This window comes from Manis pentadactyla, chromosome 12, assembly GCF_030020395.1.
Source record: "Manis pentadactyla isolate mManPen7 chromosome 12, mManPen7.hap1, whole genome shotgun sequence".
Taxonomy (NCBI): domain Eukaryota; kingdom Metazoa; phylum Chordata; class Mammalia; order Pholidota; family Manidae; genus Manis; species Manis pentadactyla.
In genome coordinates this window covers 1,800,950-1,826,757 of record NC_080030.1, presented here as the reverse complement: position 1 = coordinate 1,826,757, position 25,808 = coordinate 1,800,950, and the positions used below count along the sequence as shown (strand labels likewise).

General features: G+C 55.1%; 1 protein-coding gene and 1 long non-coding RNA gene across 2 annotated transcripts; both read left to right on the top strand.

Moving 5' to 3' along the window:
- Nucleotides 1-1,894: 1,894 nt before the first annotated feature.
- On the top strand, nt 1,895-21,096 carry LOC130679975 (uncharacterized). Its single transcript, XM_057489630.1, has 3 exons — nt 1,895-1,997; nt 13,943-14,024; nt 19,010-21,096. Exons 2-3 carry the CDS (start codon nt 13,979-13,981, stop codon nt 19,582-19,584), a joined length of 621 nt encoding a protein of 206 aa, XP_057345613.1. The 5' UTR covers nt 1,895-1,997; nt 13,943-13,978; the 3' UTR covers nt 19,585-21,096.
- Nucleotides 21,097-21,512: 416 nt separating this feature from the next.
- LOC130679976 (uncharacterized) lies at nt 21,513-25,170 on the top strand. Its single transcript, XR_008992958.1, has 3 exons — nt 21,513-22,566; nt 22,862-23,117; nt 23,722-25,170. It is a non-coding gene; the product is annotated as an uncharacterized LOC130679976 (long non-coding RNA).
- Nucleotides 25,171-25,808: the final 638 nt, after the last annotated feature.

The following is a 25,808-nucleotide window of genomic DNA, read 5'->3' as shown; positions in this document are numbered from 1 at the left end:
ACCCGCCTTCAGCCTGGCATCCCCGCCCAGAGGCAGGGCCAACCCGCGGGCAGGCCGGCGGGTCCCCCACCCCGCAGGCAGGCCTTACGGAGGGTGCCCCTAAGCCCTGCGCTCCGATCGCCTCCACTCGCCCCCACCCGCCGGCCAGCGCTGGCCTTAGACCCCCCCCCGCCCCCCCGTCCCCGGGCCCGGGCTGCGCTCCCGGAGGTAGGGCAGGCCCGGCCCCACAGGAGGGGACCACCGTCCCTGGGCCCCTGGGCGCGCCCGTCGTCCGAGGGTGGTGTCCGTGGCCTCGAGCCCCGCCCCCCACCCCGGGCACGGACCGGGCCGACCGCCCCAGGCCACGTGCGGCCCTGGGCACCCTGCTGCCGCGCGTCCCGCGCTGCTCTCCCGCAACAGCAGGTGCGCTCTGCAAGTGCCGGGGCGCCCGCGCCGAAGACACGCAGAGGTAGAGGGACCGGGCCGCGCGCTCACACCCATCTCCATACATAATGATGAAAGTATAAACTCACCAGGAAGATACACTAATGCACCTACTAAAAGCATCCCAAAATGCTAACAGAAAGAAAAGGAAAACTAATAAAACTAAAGGGAAAGCACAGACAAGTCCATCAGTCTCCTTGGATATGTCAACACTTTTTTTTCTCAGTAACCGATAGGACAAGTAGATAAAAAAAACTCAGCAAAGATGCAGAAAAACTGAATGGTATCCACCAACTAGATCTAGTTGACACTAATAGAACATCCCACTCCACAACAACAGAATTTTCAGGAGCATATGACGTATTGATCACATAGATCACACAACTGAACTAAATTTCAAAGAATTGAAATCATACAAAATATGTTTGTTCTCTGACCGTAGTGCATTAAATTACAAATCAGTAATAGAAAGATATGTAGAAAATCCCCAATCCCTTGAAAATTAAATAACTTAATAAGAGGTGAGTTATTTACAATAGCCAAGAAACGGAAGCAACCTAAGTGTCCCTCAGTAGATGAATGGATAAAGAAGATGTGGTGCATATACACCATGGAATATTATTCAGCCATAGGAAGAAAACGAATCCTACCATTTGCTACAACATGGACGGAACTAGAGGGTATTACGCTCAGTGAAATAAGCCAGGCGGAGAAAGACAAGCAGCAAATTATTTCACTCGTGTGGAGCATAAGAACAAAGCAAAAACTGAAGGAACAAAACAGCCGCAGACTCACAGAACTGACAGTTCTGGACTGACAGTTACCAAAGGGAAAGGGACTCTGGAGGGTGGGTGGGAAGGGAGGGAGGGACAAGGGGAGCGAGGGGCATCAGGATCAGCACACATAATGCAGGAGGGGCGCGGGGAGGGCGGTACAACACGGAGACGACAAGTAGTGAGTCTACAGCGTCTCACTACGAGGATCGTCAGTGACTGTAATGGGGTGTGTGGGGGGGACTCGATAATGGAGGGAATCTAGTAACCACATTGTTGCTCATGTGATTGTGCACTAAGGACACCTAAATAAGTTAATTGATTAATTAAAAAAAAATAACGCGTGGGTCATCTCATGAAAAATCAGAAAGTATATCGAAGAAAATGACAGCCCGCGCCTGACGGCCCTCGCGGCCAATGAGCGCGCAGGTCGCGGGCAGGCCCGCCTCCGACTGACGGCACTCGTGGCCAATAAGCAAGGCGGCGCCGCGGAGCAGGCAGCCATTGGGCGAGCGCGCAGAACCAGTGAGTCCGGCGGCGGCTTAGTAGCTGCAGGCGCCGCCGCCGCCACATTCAAGAGTCGGGAGCCTCGCGAGCGCCGTAGGCAGAGGCAGCTCCCGCGGCTCCGTCCATGCTCCGGGCCGCCGTCCCGTCCGCGCAGCGGGCCCCGCGGAGACCACGTGAGGGTGGACCCGCGCTGTGCTCGGCTGCGCCTTCCTCCCGGCGGACCTGCGGCGGAGCGTCCCGAGCGGGCCCCGCTTCAGGGGTGAAGGCGACAGCGACGGCTCTGCGGGCCGGAAGGTACGTGGCCGCGGGGCGCGGCGGGGCCTGACGGGGCGCGGGGACCTCTGCCTCCGCCTGCGGGCGCGGGCGAGCCGGTGAGGGGGCGGCCGTGCGAGGGCTCGGCGGGCGGCGCGGGTGGTGGGTCCTCGCTGGGCCCGGCCGGGGGCCGCGCCGCCGCCGCCCGGGACGGGGAATCCGGGGGCCGCGCAGGCGGGGAGGCCGGAGGGCGTCCTGCCGCGTGTGGAGGTTCTCGGCGGCGGCCTCGAGGGCGAGGGCCGGGCGAGCTGAGGGGCCCGGCGGGACCCGCGGCGGGGCGGCGGGGGACAGGCCGCCGGGGGCCGCGCCTTCGGAATTAAGAGTGTTTTCCCGAGGTGCCTGTCGTCCTTGCCGTTGGGGATTCCCGGGGCAGTGTCCCTGCCGGTCACTGGTCTGTCCAGGTTTTGTTTCTTCCTGGCTCAGCCGTGGGAGGTTGCGTTTTTCTCGAGAGTTGACCGTTTCTTCTAGGTTATCCAGTTCCTTTCCATATAATTTTTCATAGTATTCTCTCATAATTCTTCATATTTCTGTGGTGTCAGTACTGATTTTTCCTTTCTCATTTGCTGATTCTGTTCATGTGCGTTGACTCTCTTTTTTTCTTGGTAAGTCTGGCTAGGGGTTTACTATTTTGTTTATTTTCTCGAAGAACCAGCTCCTGCTTTCATTGATTCTCTGTATTGTTTTATTCCTCTCTATTTTATTTATTTCTGCTCTGCTCTTTATTATGTCCCTCCCTCTACTGACTTTGGGCCTCAATTTTTCTTCTTTGTCTAGTTTGGGTAATTGTGAGTTTAGAGTGTTCATATGGGATTGTCCTTCTTTCCTGAGGTAGGCCTGTGTTGCAATGTACTTCCCTCTCGGCGGTGTCTTTGCTGCATCCCACAGATTTTGCGTTGTTGAATTATTGTTGTCATTTCTCGCCATATATTGCTTGATCTCTGTTTTTATTTGGTCATTGAGCCAGTGGTTATTTAGGAGCATGTTGTTAAGCCTCCATGTGATTGTAGGCGTTTTCGTCATCTGTGTGTAATTTACTTCTAGTTTCATACCCTTGTGGTCTGAGAAGCTGGTTCGTACAATTTCAGTCCTTTTGAATTTACTGAGGCTCTTTTTGTGGCCTAGTATATGATCTGTTCTTGAAAATGTTCCATGTGCACTTGAGAAGAATGTGTATCCTGCTGCTTTTGAGTGGAGAGTTCTGTAGATGTCTGTCAGGTCCATCTGTTCCAATGTGTTGTTCAGTGCCTCTGTCTCCTTACTTATTTTCTGTCTGGTTGATCTGTTCTTTGGAGTGAGTGGAGTGTTGAAGTCTCCTAAAATGAATGCATTGATTCTGTTTCCCCTTTTAATTCTGTTCACATTTGTTTCACATATGTAGGTGCTCCTGTGTTGGGTGCATAGATATTTATAATGCTTATATCCTCTTGTTGGATTGACCCCTTTATCATTATGTGGTGTCTGTCTTTGTCTCTTGTGACTTTCTTTGTTTTAAAGTCTATTTTGTCTAATACAAGTACTGCAACACCTGCTTCTTCCTCCCTATTAGTTGCATGAAATATCTTTTAACATCCCTTGACTTTTAGTCTTTGTATGTCCTTGGGTTTGCAGTGAGTCGTCTCTTGTAGGCAGCGTATAGATGGGTCTTGTTGTTTTATCCATTCAGTGACTCTGTGTCTTTTGATTGGTGCGTTCAGACCATTTACACTTAGGGTGATTATCAATAGGTATGTCTTTATTGCCACTGCAGGCTTTAGGTTCGTGGTGACCAAAGGTTCAAGGGTGCCTCACCTTCCTTACTATCTAAGAATCTAACTTAACTCAGTTAAGTATGCTATTACAAACAATCTAAAGGAGGCTGTTTTTAAAATTTTCCCTCCTCATTCTTTATATATTAGGTGTCATATTCTGTACTCTTTGTCTATCCCCTTTTGTTACTTCTGGTGACAGCTATTTAATGTTAGGAACACTTCCACCTATAGCAGTCCCTCGAAAATACACTGTAGAGACGGCTGGTGGGAGCTAAATTCTCTCAGCTTTTGCTTATCTGGAGATTGTTTAATCCCTCCTTCAAATTTAAATGATAATCTTTTTTTTCAATTTTTTATTAAGTTGTTATTATGATTATTTTTTGGTATCAAGCTACGGTTACATGAGCAACATTATGTTTACTAGACTCCCCCCATCATCAAGTCCCCCCCACATACCCGATTACAATCAGTGTCCTTCAGCATAGTAAGGTGCTATAGAATCACTACTTGTCTTCTCTGTGTTGTACAGCCCTCCACGTGGCCCCCCTGTATTATGTCTGCTAATAGTAATGCCCCTTTTTTTCCACTGATCCCTCCCTTCCCACCCATCCTCCCCAGTCCCTTTCCCTTTGGTAACTGTTAGTCCATTCTTGGGTTCTGCGAGTCTGCTGCTGTTTTGTTCCTTCAGGTTTTTTTTCTTTGTTGTTATACTCCACAGATGAGTGAAATCATTTGATACTTGTCTTTCTCTGCCTGGCTTATTTCACTGAGCATAATACCCTCTAACTCCATCTATGTTGTTGCAAATGGTAGCCTGATTTTCTTCTTCTTCTGGCTGTATAATATTCCATTGTGTATATGTACCACATCTTTCTTTTTATCCATTCATCTACTGAGGGACACTTAGGTTGCTTCCATTTCTTGGCTATTGTAAATTGTGCTGCGATAAACAGGGGTGCATATGTCTTTTTCAAAGTGGGCTGCTGCATTCTTAGGGTAAATTCCTAGGAGTGGAATTCCGGGGTCAATGGTATTTCTATTTAGAGATTTTTGAGGAACCTCCATGCTGCTTTCCACAATGGTTGAACTAATTTACATTCCCACCAGCAGTCTAAGTAAGACGGTTCCCCTTTCTCCACATCCTCGCCAACATTTGTTGTTTGTCAGTTTTTAATTTGCATTCATCTGATGATTAGCGATGCGGAGCAGCTTTTCATGTGCCTGTAGGCCATCTGAATTTCTTCTTTGGAGAAGTGTCTGTTCTAATCCTGTGCCCGTTTTCTAAATGGATTATTTGCTTTTTGTCTGTTGAGGTTCGTGAGGTCTTTATATATTTTGGATGTCAACCCTTTATCGGACATGTCATTTATGAACATATTCTCCCATACTGTAGGATGTCTTTTTGTTCTGTTGATGGTGTCCTTTGCTGTACAGAAGCTTTTCAGCTTGATATAGTCCCACTTGTTCATTTTTGCTTTTGTTTCCCTTGCCTGGGGAGATATGTTCATGAAGAAGTTGCTCCTGTTTGTGTCCAGGAGATTTTTTTCCTATGTTTTTTCTAAGAGTTTTATGGTTTCATGACTTACATTCAGGTCTTTGACCCATTTTGACTTTCCTCTTGTGTGTGGGGTTAGACAATGGTCCAGTTTCATTCTCTTGCATGTAGCTGTCCAGTTTTGCCAACGCCAGCTGTTGAAGAGGCTGTCATTTCCCCATGATGAATCCACGGCTCCTTTATCGTCTATTAATTGACCGTATATGTTTGGGTTAATGTCTGGAATCTCTATTGTGTTCCACTGGTCTGTGGGTCTGTTCTTGTGCCAGTACCAAATTGTCTTGATTACTGTGTCTTTGTAGTAGATCTTGACTTCTTATGCAGATCTACTAAGATTTGAAGTTTGGAAGTGACATCCCCCCGGCTTTATTGTTCCTTCTCAGGATTGCTTTGGCTATTCGGGGTCTTTTGTGGTTCCCTATGAAGGTTAGAATGCTTGGTTCCGGTTCGTTGAAGAGTGCTGTTGGTATTTTGATAGGGTTTGCATTTGAATCTGTAGATTGCCTTAGGTAGGATTACCATTTTGACAATATTAATTCTTCCTAGGTTACTCACAAGTATCCCAAACCTAAAGTCTTCCAAACTTAGTCCATTATCTTCCTCTGCCCACAACTTTCTTACCAGTATCGGAACCTGTCCCCCGCCATCCCAGGAAGAAACCCGGGAGACGGCTTCGCCTTCCATCCCGCGCATAGCGAGTCAGGCCCGGTTCCAGTGACTTTGCTCTTTCTCACGTCTGTGTCTCCTCTCGGTTGTCACCACCACAGTGGGTTTCCAAGCCCTCACCGTCTCTCCCCTAAGCTGCGCAGTGGCCTCCTACTTGACCCCCAATCCTTCAGTGCCTCCCACTTAAATTCTTTCCCCTCACTACTGCTAGATGACCTACCTATAAGAAAGTGATCATATTTCGCTGCTCAGAATCATATTGCGTATGAAATAGAGTCTGCACTTCTTAATAAGGTGCACGGGGCTCTTTGGCACCTTCTGCTTGTCCCTTCTCTAGGGTAAAAATAGCAAACTAAGAATATAGGCATTCTCCAGTGAGATCAGTTAAAGTTCCAGAAGCCAGGAGTAACTGGCCTGGAATGCTTGAGTGTTCCCCAGACAAAGGAACGTCTCTCGGCATACCCTTGTCTTTATTGTGTTTAGTAAATCATGTCATGGTGAGACTCACTTAGCCTGCTTAAAGGCCCAGCTTATTTTTTTACCTTTACCTATATGCTGTTTTTCCTCCTCCATCCCCATATCAAGTAATTTGCGGACTGGACAGTTCACTTAGCAAGCTAGCCCAGCCATAACAGCACAGTAAGACAGGAAAGATTCTGTCTTAAAGCTAAGATTGCATTTCAAAACCCAGGAAGTGAAGAAGTGAGATTTTTAATGTCCTGCCAATGGGTTTCAACCCTGGGCAATTTCGCTATGGATTCAATGTGACCAAAGAAATGACAGTAAAACGTTCTTGGGGTGAAAGGGCTTTACCCAACTTTATTTCCACCGTGGCAGGTCAATCCCTAACATCCCATCCAATCAGAGCGAGTCTGCATGCAGCAAGCCGGTCTCTGCCTCTGGGCCTCTCTGCCTGCACAGCCGTCCTGCAGACATCCTCTAGGCCTCTGACCTCAGCGCTGCCACCACTCCAGCCTCTGCTCTGCTCTCCTGCAGCCTCGCGGCCGTGTCACCGTGTCACCCAGAGCACTGGGTGGAGCTCTTTCTATAGAGTCAGTAGCAACCTATTGCCCACATGTGTAGTGAGCTAGCCGACTAGGCCCAGGTGAGAATCCTGGCCCCAGGAATTTTCATTTTATCCACACATAACATACTCTTCAGCGAACATACAATAACTCAGCCCACCTTGGAGGCAGGGAAGGCAGTCTTAATTGATATGCTCCCAAACCAGGAAGCTGCTATTCTGGAGGGAATCCGAGCAGTGCATTTCTTGTGTTAAGCTAATTTTGCAGAATTACCGGGAGGACTGATAAGAAACGTCATGTCTCATCTTGAGACCACTTCACAGGTCCACACCCCTAGCCCTTTGTCACATTCCTGAAAAATCCTTCATGCGCCTTTCAAAAAAACCTTTCAATGCGCCTTTCTCTCTGAGGTTGCCCACACTCCCCTCTCTCTGAGTGTGCACTTTCTCTCCGTAAATAAAACTTTAACTCGACTTCACTACTGTGTCTCTGCGTTTCAGTTCTTTGCCGCGGCGGGGACAAGAACCGAGAAAAATGCACAAAGCCCTCCTAACAGGCGTCCCAGCCCAGGGGAGGGGTGGGGGAAGGAGAAGGCTGGGAGGGCGGTGGAGGGGAGAGGGGTGCGAGCATGGGAACAGAGAGCTTGGGGAGTGTGGAAGGGAAGCCTGGAGGGGGAACTAGGAGGGAATGGCAGCTGGGGAGGGAAGCCACGGAGCCTCAGTGCTGGTGAGGCAGGGACCGAGGGTGCAGGCAGAGCAGGGTGAGGGCCTCCGGAATAAAACCCCTACTGAAACTCCATATTAAACAATTAAGCAAAGTCAGTCACATTCATTCTCTAAAGTAATATAAGCGTTCTTGTGTGAGATTAATTATAACTAAAAAGCCAGGAGTGACTTGTCCTGAAATGTTTGAATATCCCCCACATAAGAAAAGACCGCAGCATAGCCCATGTCTTCACTGTGTCCATTAAATGAGGCTATTGTAAAATGTACCGTCGCCTGCTCAAAGGCCCGGCTTATTTTCTTCAACTACCCAGATGCTGCTTTTCTTCCTCTAGCCCTAATCAAATGATGTGCAACGTAGGCAAGTAATACTGGCAAGTAAGCAAAATAATCTGGAAGACTGGTAAGAAACTTAGTGTCTCTTCGAAGGTAAGCATTTGGGGACCGTTTAGCAGGTGTGCATCCCTGGCCCTTTGTCCCTCACCTGCCTCTAAATCCCCTAGACAGTGCATCACCCCGGGGCTGTCTTGTCCCCTCCGGGCAGGGGCAAGCCAGGAGCTCTGTCCTCTGCTTTATGTCTAAATAAAAGCCTCGCACATGCTCTCCTACCTTGAGTGTTTGCAAAGTTCATTCTCTGAGCCTGCGAACAAGAACACCAGCATCAGCTTCTCTGAAGAGCCCGAAGACGGGGAGCCCCCAGAGCCAGTGCCTGGGTGCAGAGGAGCGCACCAGCGGCCGGAGGGCCCTGCCACCTCCCCAGCACACGCCGGGTGGAGAGGGTGCGCTGCAGCCCACAGTCAGGGTGGCCACGCCGCCGTGTGAGCCTGGTGTCCCAGCACCAGCGGTCTAGGCCGTAGCGCGCTTGGGGCCCCTGCACAGACCCGGGGCAGGACGGACCGCTGGCCCAGTGACCACCCAGCAGGCCCAGGGCTGCTGCTTTGTTTCTGGGCCCAGAGCTCTCCTGTGTCAGGTTGAGGCTGGTGGGCCGTGCAGGATGACAGGTCTGACCTGGGCCCCTGCCCTGCCAGGGGCCCGTGTGCCCTCCTCCTGCCCAAACCTACCTCCCTATGTGGCCGGGGAGCCTGAGGTCATCCCTGGGACCACCGTGCAGGCAGATGGCTCTGAGGGTGCTGTGGGCAGGGCCAGGGAAAGGAAAGGAGGGTGGCCTGGGTGTCCCGATTTTACCTCCTGTCACGTGGTCACCTGAGGCTGTCAGGTGGGCCCACGTCCGCTTCCCCAGTCCCCAGTCTGGGGCTCCACCTGCAGCGTAAGGCCTGGAGACTGTCTCCAGCCTGGAGCCCCCAAAGGGGGTGTTTGTGCTGATCCTGGAACTCCCCTCCAGGCCAGGCCTCCCCTCCTGGGAGGGTGAACACGTCCTCAGAGCCCTGGGGGAGCAGTGTGGGGAGAATCAGAGCCAAGTGCCTCCGCTCAGCCTCCCCAGCCTTTTGTCACAGATTTCAGGCCACTCAGCCAGGACCCAGGAGCGGGACACCAGGGGCCTCACACCAGCCTGGCCTGGGGGTGGGCGGCTGAGGGGCACCATGGGGAAGGACTGGGGTCCTGGGAGCTTTGAGGGGTGCTGTGAGGTGTGAAGTGTGGAGAAATTGGGCTCAGAGAAAGCCCCCCAATGGAAGGCATGCACCTCTTGGAGGTGCTTTGAGAGACCAAGTTCCACATTTTTTGCAACGGAATTTCTGAAATGTGTGGGGCAGCTGTGTCTCATCAAATGGGACAGTGCTAGACTGGTGGCGTGCAGCCCTGGGATCTACTTGGAGTACATGTGCATTGGTGTCCCAGCCGTGAGGAGACACCCCGGGGCTTCTAATCAGTAGATTTTCATGTCTGATCATAATCTATAGGTGACAGGCAGAAAGGCCCAGGTTCTTTTTGAGCAGCCCTCCCCAGTGCTGCCAAGGTGTGCCCGCCTGGGGCTTAGAGCACCCCGCTCTTCCTGAGCACCTTATGGGCGAGGACGGAGGATGGAGGGCAACCTGGCATACACAGGTCGGGACCACCCTGGGTCAGAGAGTTTGAGGGCCGGGGTGGGTCGGGGGGCACACGATGTCTGCCTGTGGGGCAGAGCTTTGAGAAGAAAGAGCAGTGTGGGGGCAGTCCTCTCCCTGAGTGCATCCCACCTGCACAGGGGTGACCCCCAGGGACAACATCCACATCACACTGCCCTCAGGGAGGCTATTTCTTTTTTTTTTTATTATTAAGGTAAAACATATTTTCTGAAAAAACAGTGGGGGGCAGCAAGGGCCAGGGCCTCCCCTCCTCCGGTGGCCAGCTGCCCCTCTGGCCAGCAGGCCTCCCCTGAAGGGAGGGGCCGGGGCTGTGTCCGTACACTTGGCACCCAGAGGATCTGCCCGCTGCAGCGGAGGATGGGACAGGCTCCTGACGTCCCGGCCCCTGGAGCCGCAGCTGCGGGCATCGATGCTGCTGGCAGCCTCGGCCACATGGCTTCTCTGTGGGGTCCGATGACGGGCAGTCCCCAGAGCCCCGTGCCTGGGCCCAGAGCAGCCCTCCGCCCGTGCTGCCAAGTTTTGTATCCTGCAACTTTGCTGAATTCAGGTATTAGTTCTCGTAGTGTTGGAGTGCATTCTTTAGGGTTTTTTATGTACAATATCATGTAATCTGCAGACAGGGACAGTTTGACTCCCTTACCGATCTGGATGCCTTTTATTTCTTTGCGCTTTCGGATTGCTGCGGCAAGGACCTGCAGTACTATGTTGATGAAAAGTGGGGAGCGTGGGCATCCCTGTCTTGTTTCGGATCTCAGAGGGAAAGGCTTTCAGCTTCTCGCTGTCACTATGATGTTGGCTGTGGGCCTGTCATCTATGGCCTTTATTATGTTGAGGCGCTTGCCCTCTGTGCCCATTTTGTTGAGAGTTTTTATCATGAATAGATGTTGAATTTTGTCGAATGCTTTTTTGGCATCCATGGAGATGCTCATCTGGTTTTTGTCCTTCTTTCTGTTGATCTGGATGATGATGATGGATTTTCTAATATTGTACCAATCCTTGCTTCTCCGCAATAAATCCTACTTGATCATGATGGATGATCTTTTTGATGTATTTTTGAATTCGGTTTGCTAATATTTCGTTGAATATTTTTGCATCTATGTTCATCAGGGATGTTGGTCTGTAATTTTCTATATTTGTGGTGTGCTTGCCTGGTCTTTGGTATGAGGATGATGCTGGCCTCATAGAATGAGTTTGGAAGTATTCCTTCCTTTTCTACATTTTGGAAAACTTTAAGGAGGATAGTCATTAGGTCTTCACTAAATGTTTGATAAAATTCAGTGGTGAAGCCCTCTATTCCAGGGGTTTTGTTCTTAGGTACTTTTATTATTACAAATTCAATTTTGTTGCTAGTAATTGGTCTGTTCAGATCTTCTGTTTCTTTCTGGGTCAGCCTTGGAAGGTTGTATTTTTGTAGAAAGTTGTCCATTTCTCCTAGGTTATCCGGTTTGTTAGCATATAATTTTTCATAGTATTCTCTAATACTTCTCTGTATCTCTATGGTGTCCGTAGTAATTCTTCCTTTCTCATTTTTGATTCTGTTTATGCATCATGTCGACTCTTTTTTTCTTGATAAGTCTGGCTAGGGGTTTATCTATTTTGTTTCTGTTCTCCAAGAACCAGCTCCTGCTTTCATTGATTCTTCCTATTGTTTTATTCTTCTCAATTTTATTTATTTCTGCTCTAATCTTTATTATGTCCCTCCTTCTACTGACTTTGGGCCTCATTTGTTGTTCTTTTTCTAGTTTGGTTAATTGTGAGTTTCGACTGTTCATATTGGATTGTTCTTTTTTCCCGAGGTAGGCCTGTATTGCCATGTACTTCCCTCTTACACCGCCTTGTCTGTGTCCCACAGGTTTTGTGTTGTTGAATTATTGTTGTCGTTTGTCTCCATATATTGCTTGATCTCTGTTTTTATTTGGTCATTGATCCGTTGGTTGTTTAGAAGCATGTTGTTAAGTCTCCATGTGTTTGTAGGCTTTTTCATTTTCTTTGCGTAATTTATTTCTAGTTTCATACCCTTGTTGTGTGAGAAGCTGGTTCGGACAATTTCAATCTTTTTGAATTTACTGGGGCTCTTTTTGTGGCCTAGTATATGATCTCTTCTTGAGAATGTTCCATGTGCACTTGAGAAGAATGTGTATCCTGTTGCTTCTGGGTGGAGACTTCTGTAGACGTCCAGTAGGTCCATCTGTTCTGATGTGTTGTTCAATGGCTCTGTCTCCTTATGTTCTGTCTGGTTGATCTGTCCTTTGGAGTGAGTGGAGTGTTGAAGTGTCCTATAATGAATGCATTGCATTCTAGTTCCCCTTTGAATCCTGTTAGTATTTGTTTCACATATGTAAGTGATACTGTGTTGGGTGCATAGATATTTATAATGGTTATATCCTCTTGTTGGATTGACCCCTTTATCATCATGTAATGTCCTTCTTTGTCTCTTGTGACTTTGTTTTGAAGTCTGTTTTGTCTGATAAAAGTACTGCAACCCCTGCTTTTTTCTCCCTGTTAGTTGCTTGAAATATCTTTTTCCATCCCTTCACTTTTAGTCTTTGTATGTCTTTGGGTTTGAAGTGAGTCTCTTGTAGGCAGCATATAGTTGGGTCTTGTTTTTTTATCCATTCAGTGACTCTGTGTCTTTTGATTGGTGCATTCAGACCATTTACATTTAGGGTGGTTATCCGTAGGTATGTCCTTATTACCATTGCAGGCTTTAGGTTTGTGGTTACCAAAGGTTCAAGGGTAACTTCCTTCCTAAGAGCCTAACTTAACTCACTTAGTATGCTATCACAAACACAATCTAAAGGCTTTTTTCCCCCTCCCCCTCTTTCCTTCTCCATTCTTTATATGTTAGGGATCATATTCTGGACTCTCTGTCTATCCATTTTGATTACCTCTGGTGACAGTTATTTAACCCTGGGAACACTTCCACCTACAGCAGTCCCTCGAAAATACACTGTAGGGATGGTTTGTGGGAGCTAAATTCTCTCAGCTTTTGCTTATCCGAAAATTGTTTAATCCCTCCTTCAAGTTTACATGATAATCTTGCCGGATAAAGTATTCTTGGTTCGAGGCCCTTCTGCTTCATTGCGTTAAATATACCATGCCACACCCTTCTGGCCTGTGAGGTTTCTGCTGAGAAGTCTGATGATAGCCTGATGGGTCTTCCTTTGTATGTGATCTAATTTCTCTCTCTGGCTGCTTTTAATAGTCTGTCGTTATCCTTGATGTTTGCCATTTTAATTATTATATGTCTTGGTGTTATCCTCCTTGGGTCCCTTGTGTTGGGCGATCTGAGCACTACCATGGCCTCAGAGACTATGTCCTTCCCGAGATTGGGGAAGTTTTCAGCAATGACCTCCTGAAAGACACTTTCCTCCCATTTTTCTCTCTTCTTCTTCTTCTGCTACCCCTATAATACGAATATTGCTCCGTTTGGATGGGTCACACATTTCTCGCAGTATTCTTTCATTCCTAGAGATCCTTTTTTCTCTCTGTTCCTCAGCTTCTTTGTATTCCTCTTCCCTGATTTCTCTTTATCATCTTCTCCACCGTATCTAACAGGCTTTTAATACCCTCTATTGTGCTCTTCAACGATTGGGTCTGTGTCCTAAATTCGTTGCTGAGTTCTTGAACATTCTTCTGTACCTCCATGAACATGTTTATGATTTTTATTTTGAAATCTCTTTCAGGAAGATTTATTAATTCAGTCTCACTCGATCCTTTGTCTGGTGTTGAGAGTTTGCTTTGAACGAGGTTCTTTTGACGTTTCATACTTGTACGTGGCGGGGGTCGCAGGGGAGTGGTGCTGGTGCCTTGGGGGAGGAAAGAGCTGTTTCCTGTTTCCCGGCTGCTATGCCTGTCTCCACTGCCAGAACCAGTGGCGGAACACACAGGTGTAAGCCTCTGTGCTTTGTGTGGGACGTCCCTCTGGCTGGCCTGATGCCAGGGCAGGGGCAGCCGGTTTGCGAGCCAGGTGCAGGCTAGCCAGGAGGAAGACACAGCAGGCTGCATATCAGCGTGGGGGTCCGTGCAGCTGCGTAGCCAGCCAGGGGGATGTAGCGCCTGAAGATGGTTTTAAGTTCCCAACCTGCTGGGCAGAGTGCACCCGCCCAATTCTGTCTACCTGTCCTTTCTCCTGAGCAGTAAGCTCTGTGCAATCCTCGCCCCTTTAGCAGCCCTCTTGGTTTTAGGAAGGTTTTGAGACTGCCCGCCCAGAGCAGCCGGATATGAATGCCTGTTCTCCACAAGCAGCGGGAATCTCCATCTCTCCAGGTATTCCAGCCCCACTAATCACCAGAGCACCATGCAATGTAGGTTTGTGCTCCGAACAGATCTCCAGGGCTGGGTGTTCAGCAGTGCCAGGCGTCCACTCCGTCCCTGGTCTGTGTCTCTTCCTCCCGCCGATGCGCTGGGGTGGGGGAAGGGCTCGAGTCCCGCCGGGTCACAGCTTTGGTACCTTACCCTGTTCCGTGAGGTCTGCTCTTTTCTCTAGGTGTGTGCAGTCTGCGCAGCCTTCTTTCCTGTTATTCTTTCAGGCTGAGTTGTATGAATTACATTTTCATATTATATGTGGTTTTGGGAGGAGGTCTCTGTCTCACCTCTCACCCCGCCGTCTTTAATCCCTAGGGAGGCTACTCCTCAGGGATGAGGGGTGGAAGTTGCACAGGGGGCACCCCTGGGAGCATGCCCTGGGAACCTGCGGCGGCCGGCCACCCCTGCATCCTCAGATGCCTCCTCTGGGCACCCAGGGGGCGGTGGTTCCACGCAGCACTGCGCCGTGTCCGTGTCCATCCCGGGAATGTCCAGGCCTGGTGAGGACGGCCCCACCTTTTCCTGGAACCGTGTGGCTGCAACTCGGTGGCTGATGGCACCCAGGCAGCGGGTGGTGTTGACAACACGTGAGGCCACGTGCACAAATGGTGACACCCTCGGCGTGGTGGGGCAGCTCGCCTCTGTCCAGCGGGCCACGAGCAGAGGGGACGACACAGCACGAAGGAGGCCGGATTGGCTGCAGCTACGTACGGGTCCTTGAGGATGCAGCGGCAGCCCGGGGAGCTGCCTGGGTCTGCCGACCGAGGAGGTGCCAGAGCACCTGCCCCAGCAGAGGGGGAGGATGAGCAGGGGGAGGAAGAGGAGCAGGAAGCAGACTCGGGTCTGGGAGTGCCAGGTGCCGCCTGCCCGAAGGGGAAGCTCTCGTCCACATGCAGCCAGGACACCAGCAGGGCCGCGGGCCCGATGACAGCAGCTGCAGGGCCACACAGGTGAACAGAAGAGGCAGGTTATCCCGGGATCCCCCCGTAATCCTGCTTCCACCCTGTCCCCACTGCCCTCTGGGCCCCTGGCCCTGCACGGAGGGTCCTGTCAATCACCAGCGTCCGGGGGGTCCCTGTCTCGGGAAGGCTCCTGGGCGTCACCTACTCACAGAGGAGGAGGCTGGGTCCCAGAGGGGGAGGGGAACCACCCGTCAGTCTGACAGGACTGGTCGGCCGTGGAGCTGGGACCCCAGCCCCACCCGTCTTTAGGACGCCCCCACACCCAACGTGGCCCGTAGCTTCCCTGAGGCTGTGGAGCAGCCCACCCCCTGCCGGTCGCCCCCGCCCGGAGACTCACCTGGCCCTGGCCAGGAAGTTTAAATCTTGTGGCGCCTGAAGAACTGCAACAGTCCCTTTCTGCCGGCCCTCTGGCCCTCTGGCTCCAGCTGGCAGGACAGGCTGTAGCTGCAGGACAGAGGGACACCTGTGAGCCCCTGGAGCCACACGTCAGGGTCCCTTCTCCCAGAGCCTGCGGGCAGCTGCAGCCCACGCCTGCCTCCTGCCGACCTCACCTCTGCTCCTCATCCAGGGGCTCTACGGCCTGGAGAAAGGACTGGAAGCGCTCATCGGGCTCCAGGTCGTACTGCCTGGCCACGCGCCTTTGAATCCAGATCTCGTCTAGGATGGAAATGACCTGGGGCAGAGGAAGGACAGGATGCAGACGAGGAGGGGGGTGAGGAGCGGGGGCACTGGGATGGTCCCGGATCTTTGCTCACACGGGAACCCGCCTTCCCTCCAGTGCCATCCAGCCCTGCCTGTTCCCACTGTTGGGTCTCCAGCTCCTGCTCCAGGAAGGCGGCCTTGATGCCACCCCCACCCCCCACCTGACAAAGCCTTCAGTGTCCTCAGCTCTGTGTGGCTTAAATCTCTCAAGACACGTTAGACCCAGGGTACGGGGTGGACAAGGTCCTGCCCAGGGGTTCTTGACTCCGTCCCTCACCTTTCATGGCTGGGCACTCAACTCTTATTTTATACCATCACCCTGGAAGGCAGCAAGGCAGCCAAAGTGCATGGGAAACAGCCCCCTGAGCCCAGAATGAGGCCGGAACATCCCCACCCTTTCTCAAGGTGGAGGACCTCCAGGGCCCTCCAAGGGGCAGGCCTGCCCAGAAACAGCACCCGGACCTGGCCCGGGATCGGGGCTACCGAGAGGCGGGGAGGGGACTGGGCAGCTGAGGCCAAGCTTCCCACGCAGCTCTCTGTGATGGCAGACAGGGAGACGGGGCCTCAGGCGGGAAGGCACTGCCAGCCCCCTGATGTGCTTCCTGCCCTGAAGGAGCAATATGCCTCCCCCTGGGCAGGGCCTGAGGGGGAGGCCAGTCCTGCCCAGATGCTGCCCCTCTCGCCCTCAGCCCCGCCTTCCCTGGGGCCAGGACCGGGGCTTAAGTGGGTCTTCTCCTATGGGTCCAGCTCCTGGGGTGGAGGGGAGACTCTCAGAAGTAGTGGTGGCCAGATGCTGAGAGGTGCGGGCTCACTGGGGCTCTCTCCTCCCCAAAGCTCACCATCCTGCCCCCCTGTGCCCCGCTGGGCTCACTTACTTCATCGTTATGTTCCGGGAGTTGGTCCATGGGCACGTCATCGAGAATATATCCCAGGAAGGGGACCATGCCCTGTGCCACGGGGGTGGGGAGGTGATGAGTCCCCGCCTACCTCAGGGGCGCCCACAGAGCTCCTCCTGAACCCCACACCCGCAGCCCCCAGCTCCCTTGGACCACCCTGTGCTGCCTCCCTCCCCTTCTCCCTTCACCCTGCGCTCCTCTCCCGGTCCCTCCCAGGGCTGGCTTTTGGCCAATCCCAGGACCTGTGGTCCCTGCACCTGTCCTCCAACTTCTCCCCGTACCCAGCTGCTATCGCCCTCCTGGTCACCCCAGTGCTGGCAGCTCAGGGCTCGTGGCACCAGGCCACACCACTCTCACCTGATTCTCCTGGTAGTCGGGTGTCCTCTGGTCTCCCTGCCATCGCGTCAACAGGTACTTCGCCTCCTGCAAGGTCCGGGACACTCAGGTGCTCGTGCTCCCCTCCCACGCGGCCTCCCACAACCAGACCTTGGTTGATGGATGCCTTGCGCGAGTCCCCTGGCACCTATGCTGTCCCCACCTCCAGCAGGCTCTCAGCCTAGAGCGACCCCAGCTCCGGCACACACTCATCCTCTCTTGTGTCCTTGGGCCGCGGCCAGCCGCCCCGAGAGGCTTCCTCACCTGCAGAGTGTCAGGGGAAGTCCCTGCCTCCCAGGGTGCCCTGAGCACCCACTGTCACCTGGCTATCACCACCGCTCCCCTCACACGACAAGGTGGGATGGGCAGAAAGCTGAAGCCCGTCTTGTGCTCCCTGGACCCTGCTCACCTGGCAGGCCCGCACCCCAGGGTAACGGTCTGAGGGGACCCAGGGAGAGGCCGACCTTGCTCAGCCACGGGCCCCACCCCTGCTCCCGACCCCACGCCAGCCCCAGCCCTGACCGGGGGCCTGACCTCTGGGTCCTCACTGGTTGCCAGGCCCCCAGTCAAGTGGGGCCAGGGAGGGAGACAGACGAGGCCGTTGGGGGCCTGGGGGACCCTACTTCCCCCATCAGCTCCCCCCTCTCACCCCGCACACCTCAAGTCTGCCCCAAGGCTGGGCCGCAGCTCGGCAGAGGACTTGCCCCAAGGACCCCTCCCTTCGAGACGTCTAGCCTCCATTTACCTCGTGGAACCACTGCCGGTCAGCCTTCTTGTCCATCTTTTTAAGTTTTTTAAACATCCTGGAGCTTTTCCTAAGGGGCGGGGAGAGGAGGAGGGGACATGTGGCCAGCAGGTGGGGAGTCTGGGGGCAGACCAGTTCTCCTGGAGACCCCAGATATCAACTAGCCTGCAGGAGGCTATCCACCACAGCCCTGGGCCCTGGGCACTCCGTGGCCTGGGGATGGGGCTGCGTGTTTCCACCCGGGGCCTCCATTCCCAGTTCTCCCCGGGGCGAATCTGCTTTGGGCCAGGTCGCTGTCCTTGGGGCAGAGACCTCCTGCTGCAGAACGCATGCTCGAGATCTCCAGTTGGCTTCAACCCACACCTGACATTGCGGGAAACTGATTCCTCCAGGGGTATCGCTGGCCTGACCCACAGGGGGCTCCAAGAGCCCGCCATCCCTGTCCCTAGGCTCTGCCACCTCCCAGAAAGTCCCAGCCATCTGAGGGGACACTGCCAGACCTCGGGGTATCCCTGTCCCCTCAGGTGCCCTGGTCCCGGGGACAGGACTACCCACCAGGAAACATGTCCCCAGGTTCTTTTCAGACGACCTACGGGAGGGAACTGCAAGGCCAAGAGAATCGCGTGGAGGGATGCAAAATTCAGGAAGGTCTCACAGTCCTGGGAGGGAAGACAGAGCTGAGAGCGTGGCCTGCTTCTCTGCTCTGTCCCCCCATGAACTCCTGTCCTTAAGCCCAGCACACCTGGTAGCTGGTGAGCAGCCCTCCTGGGTGGAGGACTGTAGCTCAACCCAAGGAAGGGGCAGGGATGGCTGTCCCCCCCTGGGGCCTGCGAGTCCAGGTCAGCACGCCCCTGGCAGGAGGGCCCAGGGACCGTGCGGGGCAGACCGCAGGCATTCATCATGAGAGTTGGCAAAGGGGGGGAGCAGGTCCCAAGACGCCAGGATGGACCCTGGGGGCCGTCCCATGACTCACCTCGGCCACCCGGATCCAGAACTCCACCACGCGGGCCCTGTGCCGGGCCGTCATGCTCGGGGTCCCGAGGCAGGAGGTGGTGACCAACCTAACCGTGGCTTCAAACTGCTTCATGACCTTATGGATGTTGGGGGCCACGTGCTCAATGCTTGCCTTCTCTGGCTGGTACCTTCTTCCCATCTGTGGCTTGTATGCAATGTAGGCCTCGCATTCATAACGGCTGACCTTGGTGAACAGCTCCTGGGGGTGACATGGGGTGTCATCCAGCTGTGCTCCTGGTGCCCCTTTTCCAGGAAGCCACCGGTTGGAGTTGGAGCCCAGGCAGCTGGAGGTGTGCTGTGAGCCTTGTGGCCGTCCGGGCTTTGGAGCCCGTCCACTGAGGCGCCCAGGACCGGATGCACAGCGCCGCACAGTGGTGGGGAGCGGAGGGGCTCTGCTCGCAGGCACCCTCGCTCACCTCCTCCCTGCAGCACAAGGCAGCTCACCCGGCCATCCTGGGGCATCTGCCTCCCATTCTGCCACCCCTTGGATCCCGGTACCGACTCAGGTGCAGTTTCCCCGAAAACAACTCCACCCAGGGACTTTGTTGGTGTCTGTGTCTCCCACGCCGTCAGGTCCATGGCAGGGGCCTCTGAAGTGCGGAGGCTGTGGAGGCCTGCCAGGCCGATGGCCCGAGGACCTAAGGCCCTGGCAGCACCTCCCTGAGCACCCCTCCCTTGTCCCGCCCCTCCAAGCCCGGGCAGGCCCTGCCCACCTTCCCTCCACTCCTCCTCGTTGGTCGGCAAGGACCCCTAAGGGCCAGCCCTACTGTCCCCCTGTGGTCAGTGCAGTCTTGGGCGTGGGGAGGGTCTCTCAGGGCACAGGGTGAGTCCGTGGGGAAGCTGGGACGTGGGCCCACATCACAGGAGCCCACGTCAGGGGAGGGCAGGTCTGGGGCAGCCCGTGACACAGGGAAGGCCCAGCCCCGACCCCGGGAGCCCGCTCCGCTCACCGCACAGATAAGGGTCAGCTGCTCGGCCACCAGGGGGGGGGGGAACTGCAGGATGGTGAGCGGCTCCTCCCTCACGGCACAGGGGGTGCTCGCGGCACAGGGGCTGGTGGGCGCTGGCCCTGCCTCTGGCTCTGCCGTGCTTGGTGCCATTCCGGTAGGTGGTACGCGCCCCGGGCCCGAGGGCTCAAGGGGCTCCAGCTCGGGGCATGAGACCACTCCTGGGATGTCCCAGGGGCTCATGGCACAGGGTCTGGTGGGGTCCAGTCCCGCCTCTGGCTCTGGCAGGCCCGGTGCCATTCCGGCAGGGTCTCCGGGCCCCACGCCTGAGGGCTCATGGGGCTCCAGCTTGGGGCCTGGCGCCGGGGCTGAGGCCACTGCTGGGACATCCTCCGGCTCCGCAGGGTCTGAAGCAGGTGACACCGGCTGTTGCTCCAGCTCAGGGGTCTCAGGGAGCTCCGGGATGGGCTCTAGCCTCGAAGACAGCCTTCTCCATGTCTCTGGACCCAGCTGCATCTGCCGTGGTGCTGGAGCAGGACACAGAGGAAGGGTCACCCCGGGCCTGATTCCCCACGCCTCACTGCCTGGAAGGGAAGCCCACCCTAGACGGTCCCCTGGCTGCAGCCCCTCACCTTTGATCTTGGCCACCGTGGGCCCCAGGTGCTCCTTCTGGCCCAAGTAGTGGAGGACTTGGCCCTGCAGGGTGCATGCAGGCTGGCTGCAGTGGAAGACGCTGGGCGCACTCTCGGGCTCCCAGGCAAGGCACCCATCCCATCCCATCCTGGGGCTGCGGGAAGGCCGGGGGTGGCAGACTGAGAAGCCTGGTCTTTCCAGCCGCTCTGCCCTCCCCTGCCTGTCCAGGCACCTGTCCCCACCTCCTTCCTGACCCTGCGTGTCTGTCCTGGGACCCCATCCTCTCCCATCCTCCCGAGTAGGAAGTCCCCAGTTGTCAGCCCGCCCTTCGGAATCCAAAGAGGGGTGACCTGCTGGGCTCTGCTGGGCGCCCCCTGCCCCAAGCCCCAAACGCCTCCTCCGTCCATTCTGTGCACACGGGCAGTGCCCCCTCTGGTCCCAGTAGAAAACTCACGTTTTCAGTTCCTCCTGTGGGCCCTCGTCATGCTCCCCATCACATGAGGAGGCGGTGAGGGCATCGCCCATGACGCTCCCCGGCCATGACCTGCGGATGACGCCTGAAGTGACTGCCCGACCGACTCCCCCCGGGACGGGGTCCCAGTATTGTGTCTGCTTCCTTCACGCAGTTATGCTAAGTGTGCCCAGAGGACCTGCACCAAGTGGGTGCTGCACACCTATTGTTGCTGAAGGAAGTCCCCCCAGAACCTGTCCAGGTACCCCTCTGCTGCCCCCAGCGGCCCCTCATGTGAACTCAGTGAGGACGAGCACCGGGCCCAGCCACAGGGAATCGGGAGCCTCTGCTCCCAAGGCTGCTTTCCTTGTGCTTTTCCAAACTGAGGCCACTGATGGGTGAAGCCAAAGGCTTTTCATGAGGTGCAGAGAAGTAATAGCCCCGAAGTGGCCCAGCTTGGGCGGCAGTCCTTTCTGCAGCACCCAGTGCCTGGGGAGCCCCTCTAAGGCTCTTCCCGTGTTCCCCATGGACACCCTAACAGGCTGATCACCAGCCACCCTACCTGTCAGAGGAACACACCACGGCTCAGACACATGTGGGGACGCTCAAGACACACAGCAGGCCGTGGGCAGAGGCACGACTGTGCCGAGGAGGGGGGTGGGTACTCACCAGGGGAGCCGCCGTCCCTTGGTCAGCTGCTCGGCTTCCTCGGGAGGGAGTTTGAGCTCAGGTGCGCTCCGGCTGGTGTGTGGAGCTGGTTGCACTCGTGCCGAGCGCTTTCTCCCCTTCCTCCTCACGCGTTTCCGGGGAGCCCTGCGCCTGGGGACCTCAGTCCCGTGGACAGTTGGCTCATGTTCAGGCTGAGGGGGGCAGCAGGGGTATAGTCAGTGGGAAACCCAGGTACCACCAGGACGAGGGAGGTTCGCAGCTCACCCGAGAGCCCCCAGCCCCCCGGGATGTGAGCAAGGAGAGGCACGGGGTGCCCCCGGGGACGAGGTTCCAGGCCCTCTGGAGTGGGCCGGTCGGCCACGCTCGTGGGGCAGCCCTGGGAGGGCCCTGGCAGGTTGCCAGGTTTGGAACGGGGTCCTGGGTGTAGCCAGCCTGCCCCAGGCCCAGGGAGATGGGGTAGGTGAGTCCATCCACCAGCTCCTCGTCGCTCCCCAGGGTGGAGCTCTGCAAAGCCGGCGCCTGGTAGCTGCGGAGGAGGCACCCGGGGCTGCGTGGACCTCCCCGCAGGGGGCAGTGTGGGCCGCAAAGCCCGCCCCCGAGGTCAGGCGCACAGGGCCATCTGCCTAGACATCCAGTCCCTGGGGGAAGGAGAGGACACCCCCGGGCTCAGGACTAACATGCGGGTGGAAGTGCCTGGTCCCAACACTCACCTCCACGTCCTGAATGCTGCGACCAGAGCTGTGGCACTGACTGCCCCGCTAGGGGGCCACCACCTCCCAACGTGCTGCCACCCAGGAACGGCCCCCCTCCTCCCCAGCCTCCAGTCCCACCCATGCCCCACGCCCACCGCACACACACAGGAAGGGCCGTGGGAAGATCAGCCTGGGATGGGTCACACTGTGGCCTGGCCCTGGAGTGGCCCGCTCTGGGCTGCCCTGTGTTACCTCGGGGCTCCTCGGGAGACACGGACAGAGGCGGTGGAGGAGGTCAATGAGCCCACGCCCACAGCGAGCAGCAGGACTCTCCGTCTCGGCTTCCCGGACTCCCACGCCTTCAGAAGGCTCCGCACAACAAGACCGCATGTTGCTCTGTCGAGCGCCTCCGGTCAAGTGAGCAGGACCGGGGTCTGCGGCCAGGGTCTGGGTTCCGTCCGGGTCACAATTCAGGTTCTACTGGGCGTGTCTTCAGTGACATCACTTCTTCAAGGGTCCATTTCCTGGGCCCCTCCGTGCATTCAGACACGCCCACATGCCCCTCTGGGCTGCTGACCGCCCACCCTCCTGGCCTTTGCCCTGCACGACTACACAGTCTCCAGCAGAGCCCTCCCCTCGCTCTTTGGCAGTGTCACCAGGGTCCCAGCTCTGAGGAGACAAGAGCTGAGCTCAGGCCTCTTTTTCTTACCAGTTCCGTGTCCCGCTGCGGCCGCGGTACCTCCCAGGAGCAGCCCAACGCCCCAACCTGCACAGGCAGTGTCATGCCAGACGTTCCTCCCTAGGGACATCCCCAGGGATACATGGATGACCCCTCCAGCTCCTGGGGACTGGTGTCACGTGTGTCTGATGCACAGACTCAGAGATGGAGGAGTGCCAACCAGGCTTGGCACGGAGCGTGGAACAGCACGCAAGTCAGGCCGGGGTCCGGGCCTTGTGATCTTGGGCAGGTCAGTCCCCCGGTAGGCCGTTTTCAGGTGTGCACCTGGAAGGGGCAGCAATGAGAGGGGATCCAGGTGTTGCCATCTACTGGCATCCACCTTCCAAAGGTCCAGGCTGCTCTCAGACTAGGTGCTTTTCAGACCAATCAGTAAATGGGTCAGAGTAGCACACTGGAAATGAGGTCTGTGCTGCCTCTGAAATCCGAGGTGGTCTACCAGGCTGCTGTGCCGTTTGTGTGCGGGGGGTGGAGGAGGGTCCAGGTACAGCACCTCATTCATCACCTTAGGAGAGCTAGGCATACCCACACGATAGACTTCTAGAAACTTGTCGAAGACGAAAGGCCCCTGAATTTTTGTTGGATTTATTTCCCACCTTCTGACACGTGACTGCTCTATCAGTGTGCTTAGACAAGTTGTACTTCCTGATCACTGGGTCCAGTGGGCGTAGTGCCATCAGTGGGATGGGCCAGTGTGACGGCTTCTGGAAGGAAAAGGACAGGAAGGTTCCTTGTCACTAAGGGACAACCTAAGTCTGGAGATTTGATATGCCTCTGAGATAGTTTTCTCTCCTTGCCGGCTGAAAGCTAACTGCCCTGCTGGTCTTTACTCACAGGAAGAGAACAAAGAGCATTTTCCTGAGCAATACTTACACACTGGGTGCTTGGGGACCAAGTGATGAAGCCCCATGTGCAGCAGTAACTGCAATCTGAGACACTCCGATCACGGTGTCCATCATGCACTGTCATCTCCAAGATTCGTCCGTTTTCTGAGTAGGCCGAGTGAGTGACTTCAATAAGGGTTTGTGGAAATCACCACCCCCACGTCTTCCAAGGCCTTGGTGGGAACTCCAGTCTGTAACCTCTCCTGGAAGGCAGTACTGCTTTCAATATATACTTCGGAGGGAGTTCTAGAGACTTGTACTTGCCCTGCCACACAGCACGAACTCCTGGCCGGCACAGTCCCCCGTGGCTAGCAAGGAGGAAGCCGGGAGCTCTGCGTCCCTGACAGCTCGGCCCTGTGGCCTCTGACACTGAAGGAGCGGCACTGCGGGCACTTGGTCGGGGTGGGGGGGGTGCTGCTCCTGATACCAAGACCCGGTCCTCGTCCCTGAGGTCAAATCACAAAACACAATGACAAGGTTTTGAGGAAAGGAAAGGAGAGTTTATTGACTTGCTAGCAAATGAGGGAGTGGCAGGCTCCTGCCTTAGGGAACCACCTTCCTCCTGACACGCAAGCGGTCAGGGCTTTTCAAGGGGAAATGGTAGGAGAGAGGCTGGGGTGCAGACACATGAAGTAGCAGCTTGCAGGGGCCCAAGCAGACATTCCTGCGCCAATTCACTAGCGTTTTGTTTTTCTTTTCTGCTCCTCCTCAGTCCCCTGGGACAGAATGCCTTTTGAGTCCCTTTTTTAGTGAACTTTACTGGCCTTAATTCTCTCTCATCCCGCTCATATCTATTTTTCTGCCGAACACTCCCAAGACTGACCAGCCTCTCTGTAAACATCCCATAGATGTGCTGACAGGCCCCTCAGGTCTACAGTGTGTGACACCCAGGCAAGAAGCCTGGCTATAATTTCCATTTTCTCCACACGATCCTGCTCCTTTCAACAAAAAGATGGAGGTCCTGGGTCAGCCCTTGGTCAACGTAGCTACTTGACCGGTGGTGGCAGCAAGAATTTCTTCTCTCCCTGAGGTTCCCTTAGCTGGAGTAAGAAACAGATTGACGTGAAACAGATTAACAGGAGAAAAAGTAACAAAATTTAGTTAAGTACATACAGGGAAGCCATAGACATCTGTTCCACAGACAGGGTGTGGGTAAAATTGCAATATTTGCAAAACTCTCTTGGCCTGGCTTTAGTGCATGTCCGCATCCACAGGGGTTTCCAAGGGGTGGAGAGAAGTAGTCCGTCTCCATCAGTGGGTGATTACGTGGGCGAGCGAGGGCTTCCCTGGACCAGAGAGCTTGGTGGGAGTATTGGCTGTCTTCTACTGCAGCAGGAGAGAGAGAGAGAGAGGGAGACGCAGGGCGACTGCTTGTGGGCAATAAACGGCTTTTGAACACTATTTCTCCCTTTGCCTGATTTCGCTTTCAAAGGTGTTTTGCCCTGGGATCTCCCCTCCCTGGAGTTACGCAGGGAGAATGAGGTCTGTGTGTCCTCCTGAACCACGGAGGAGGGGTGAGGGTCTGCAACTTCAAAGGGAAAGGGAAGTAATTCACGGGAATATAAAACAGGAAACGTCTGGTAAAATACTTGATGGGACACAGAAACAATGAGGGGGCAGAACGGGGAATTTTAACAGACTAAAATGATACCGGGGTTCTTGTTCCCAGAGTCAAAGACTGAACTTCGCAAACACTGATCGAGGTAGGAAAGAAAGCCAGGGAGGCTTTTATTTAGAGAGAAAGTGGGAGAAAAGAGCTCCTGGGGCATGCGGGGTGGGGTGGGGTGGGGTGGGGTGGGGTGGGGGGGACAAGACAGTCCACGGCCGCCTGCCCCTCCCGCCCGCTCACCGCGGGTGCCCCCCCTCGCCCAGCCCCTTCCCCGCCCCACCGTGACCACCTGCGGCTGCCGGGCCTCGTCCCCCACCCCCACACGCGTCCGGGGGCTGGGGGTGGCGGTGGGCACACCCGCCTTCAGCCTGGCATCCCCGCCCAGAGGCAGGGCCAACCCGCGGGCAGGCCGGCGGGTCCCCCACCCCGC

Excerpts from the sequence above, each read along its gene's own strand:
- LOC130679975 (XM_057489630.1), top strand. The coding sequence starts at position 13,979 with ATGAATGCCTGTTCTCCACAAGCAGCGGGAATCTCCATCTCTCCAG. Across the intron at positions 14,025-19,009 it reads GGGAATCTCCATCTCTCCAG|GAAGCCACCGGTTGGAGTTG; the intron begins GTATTCCAGCCC and ends CCCCTTTTCCAG.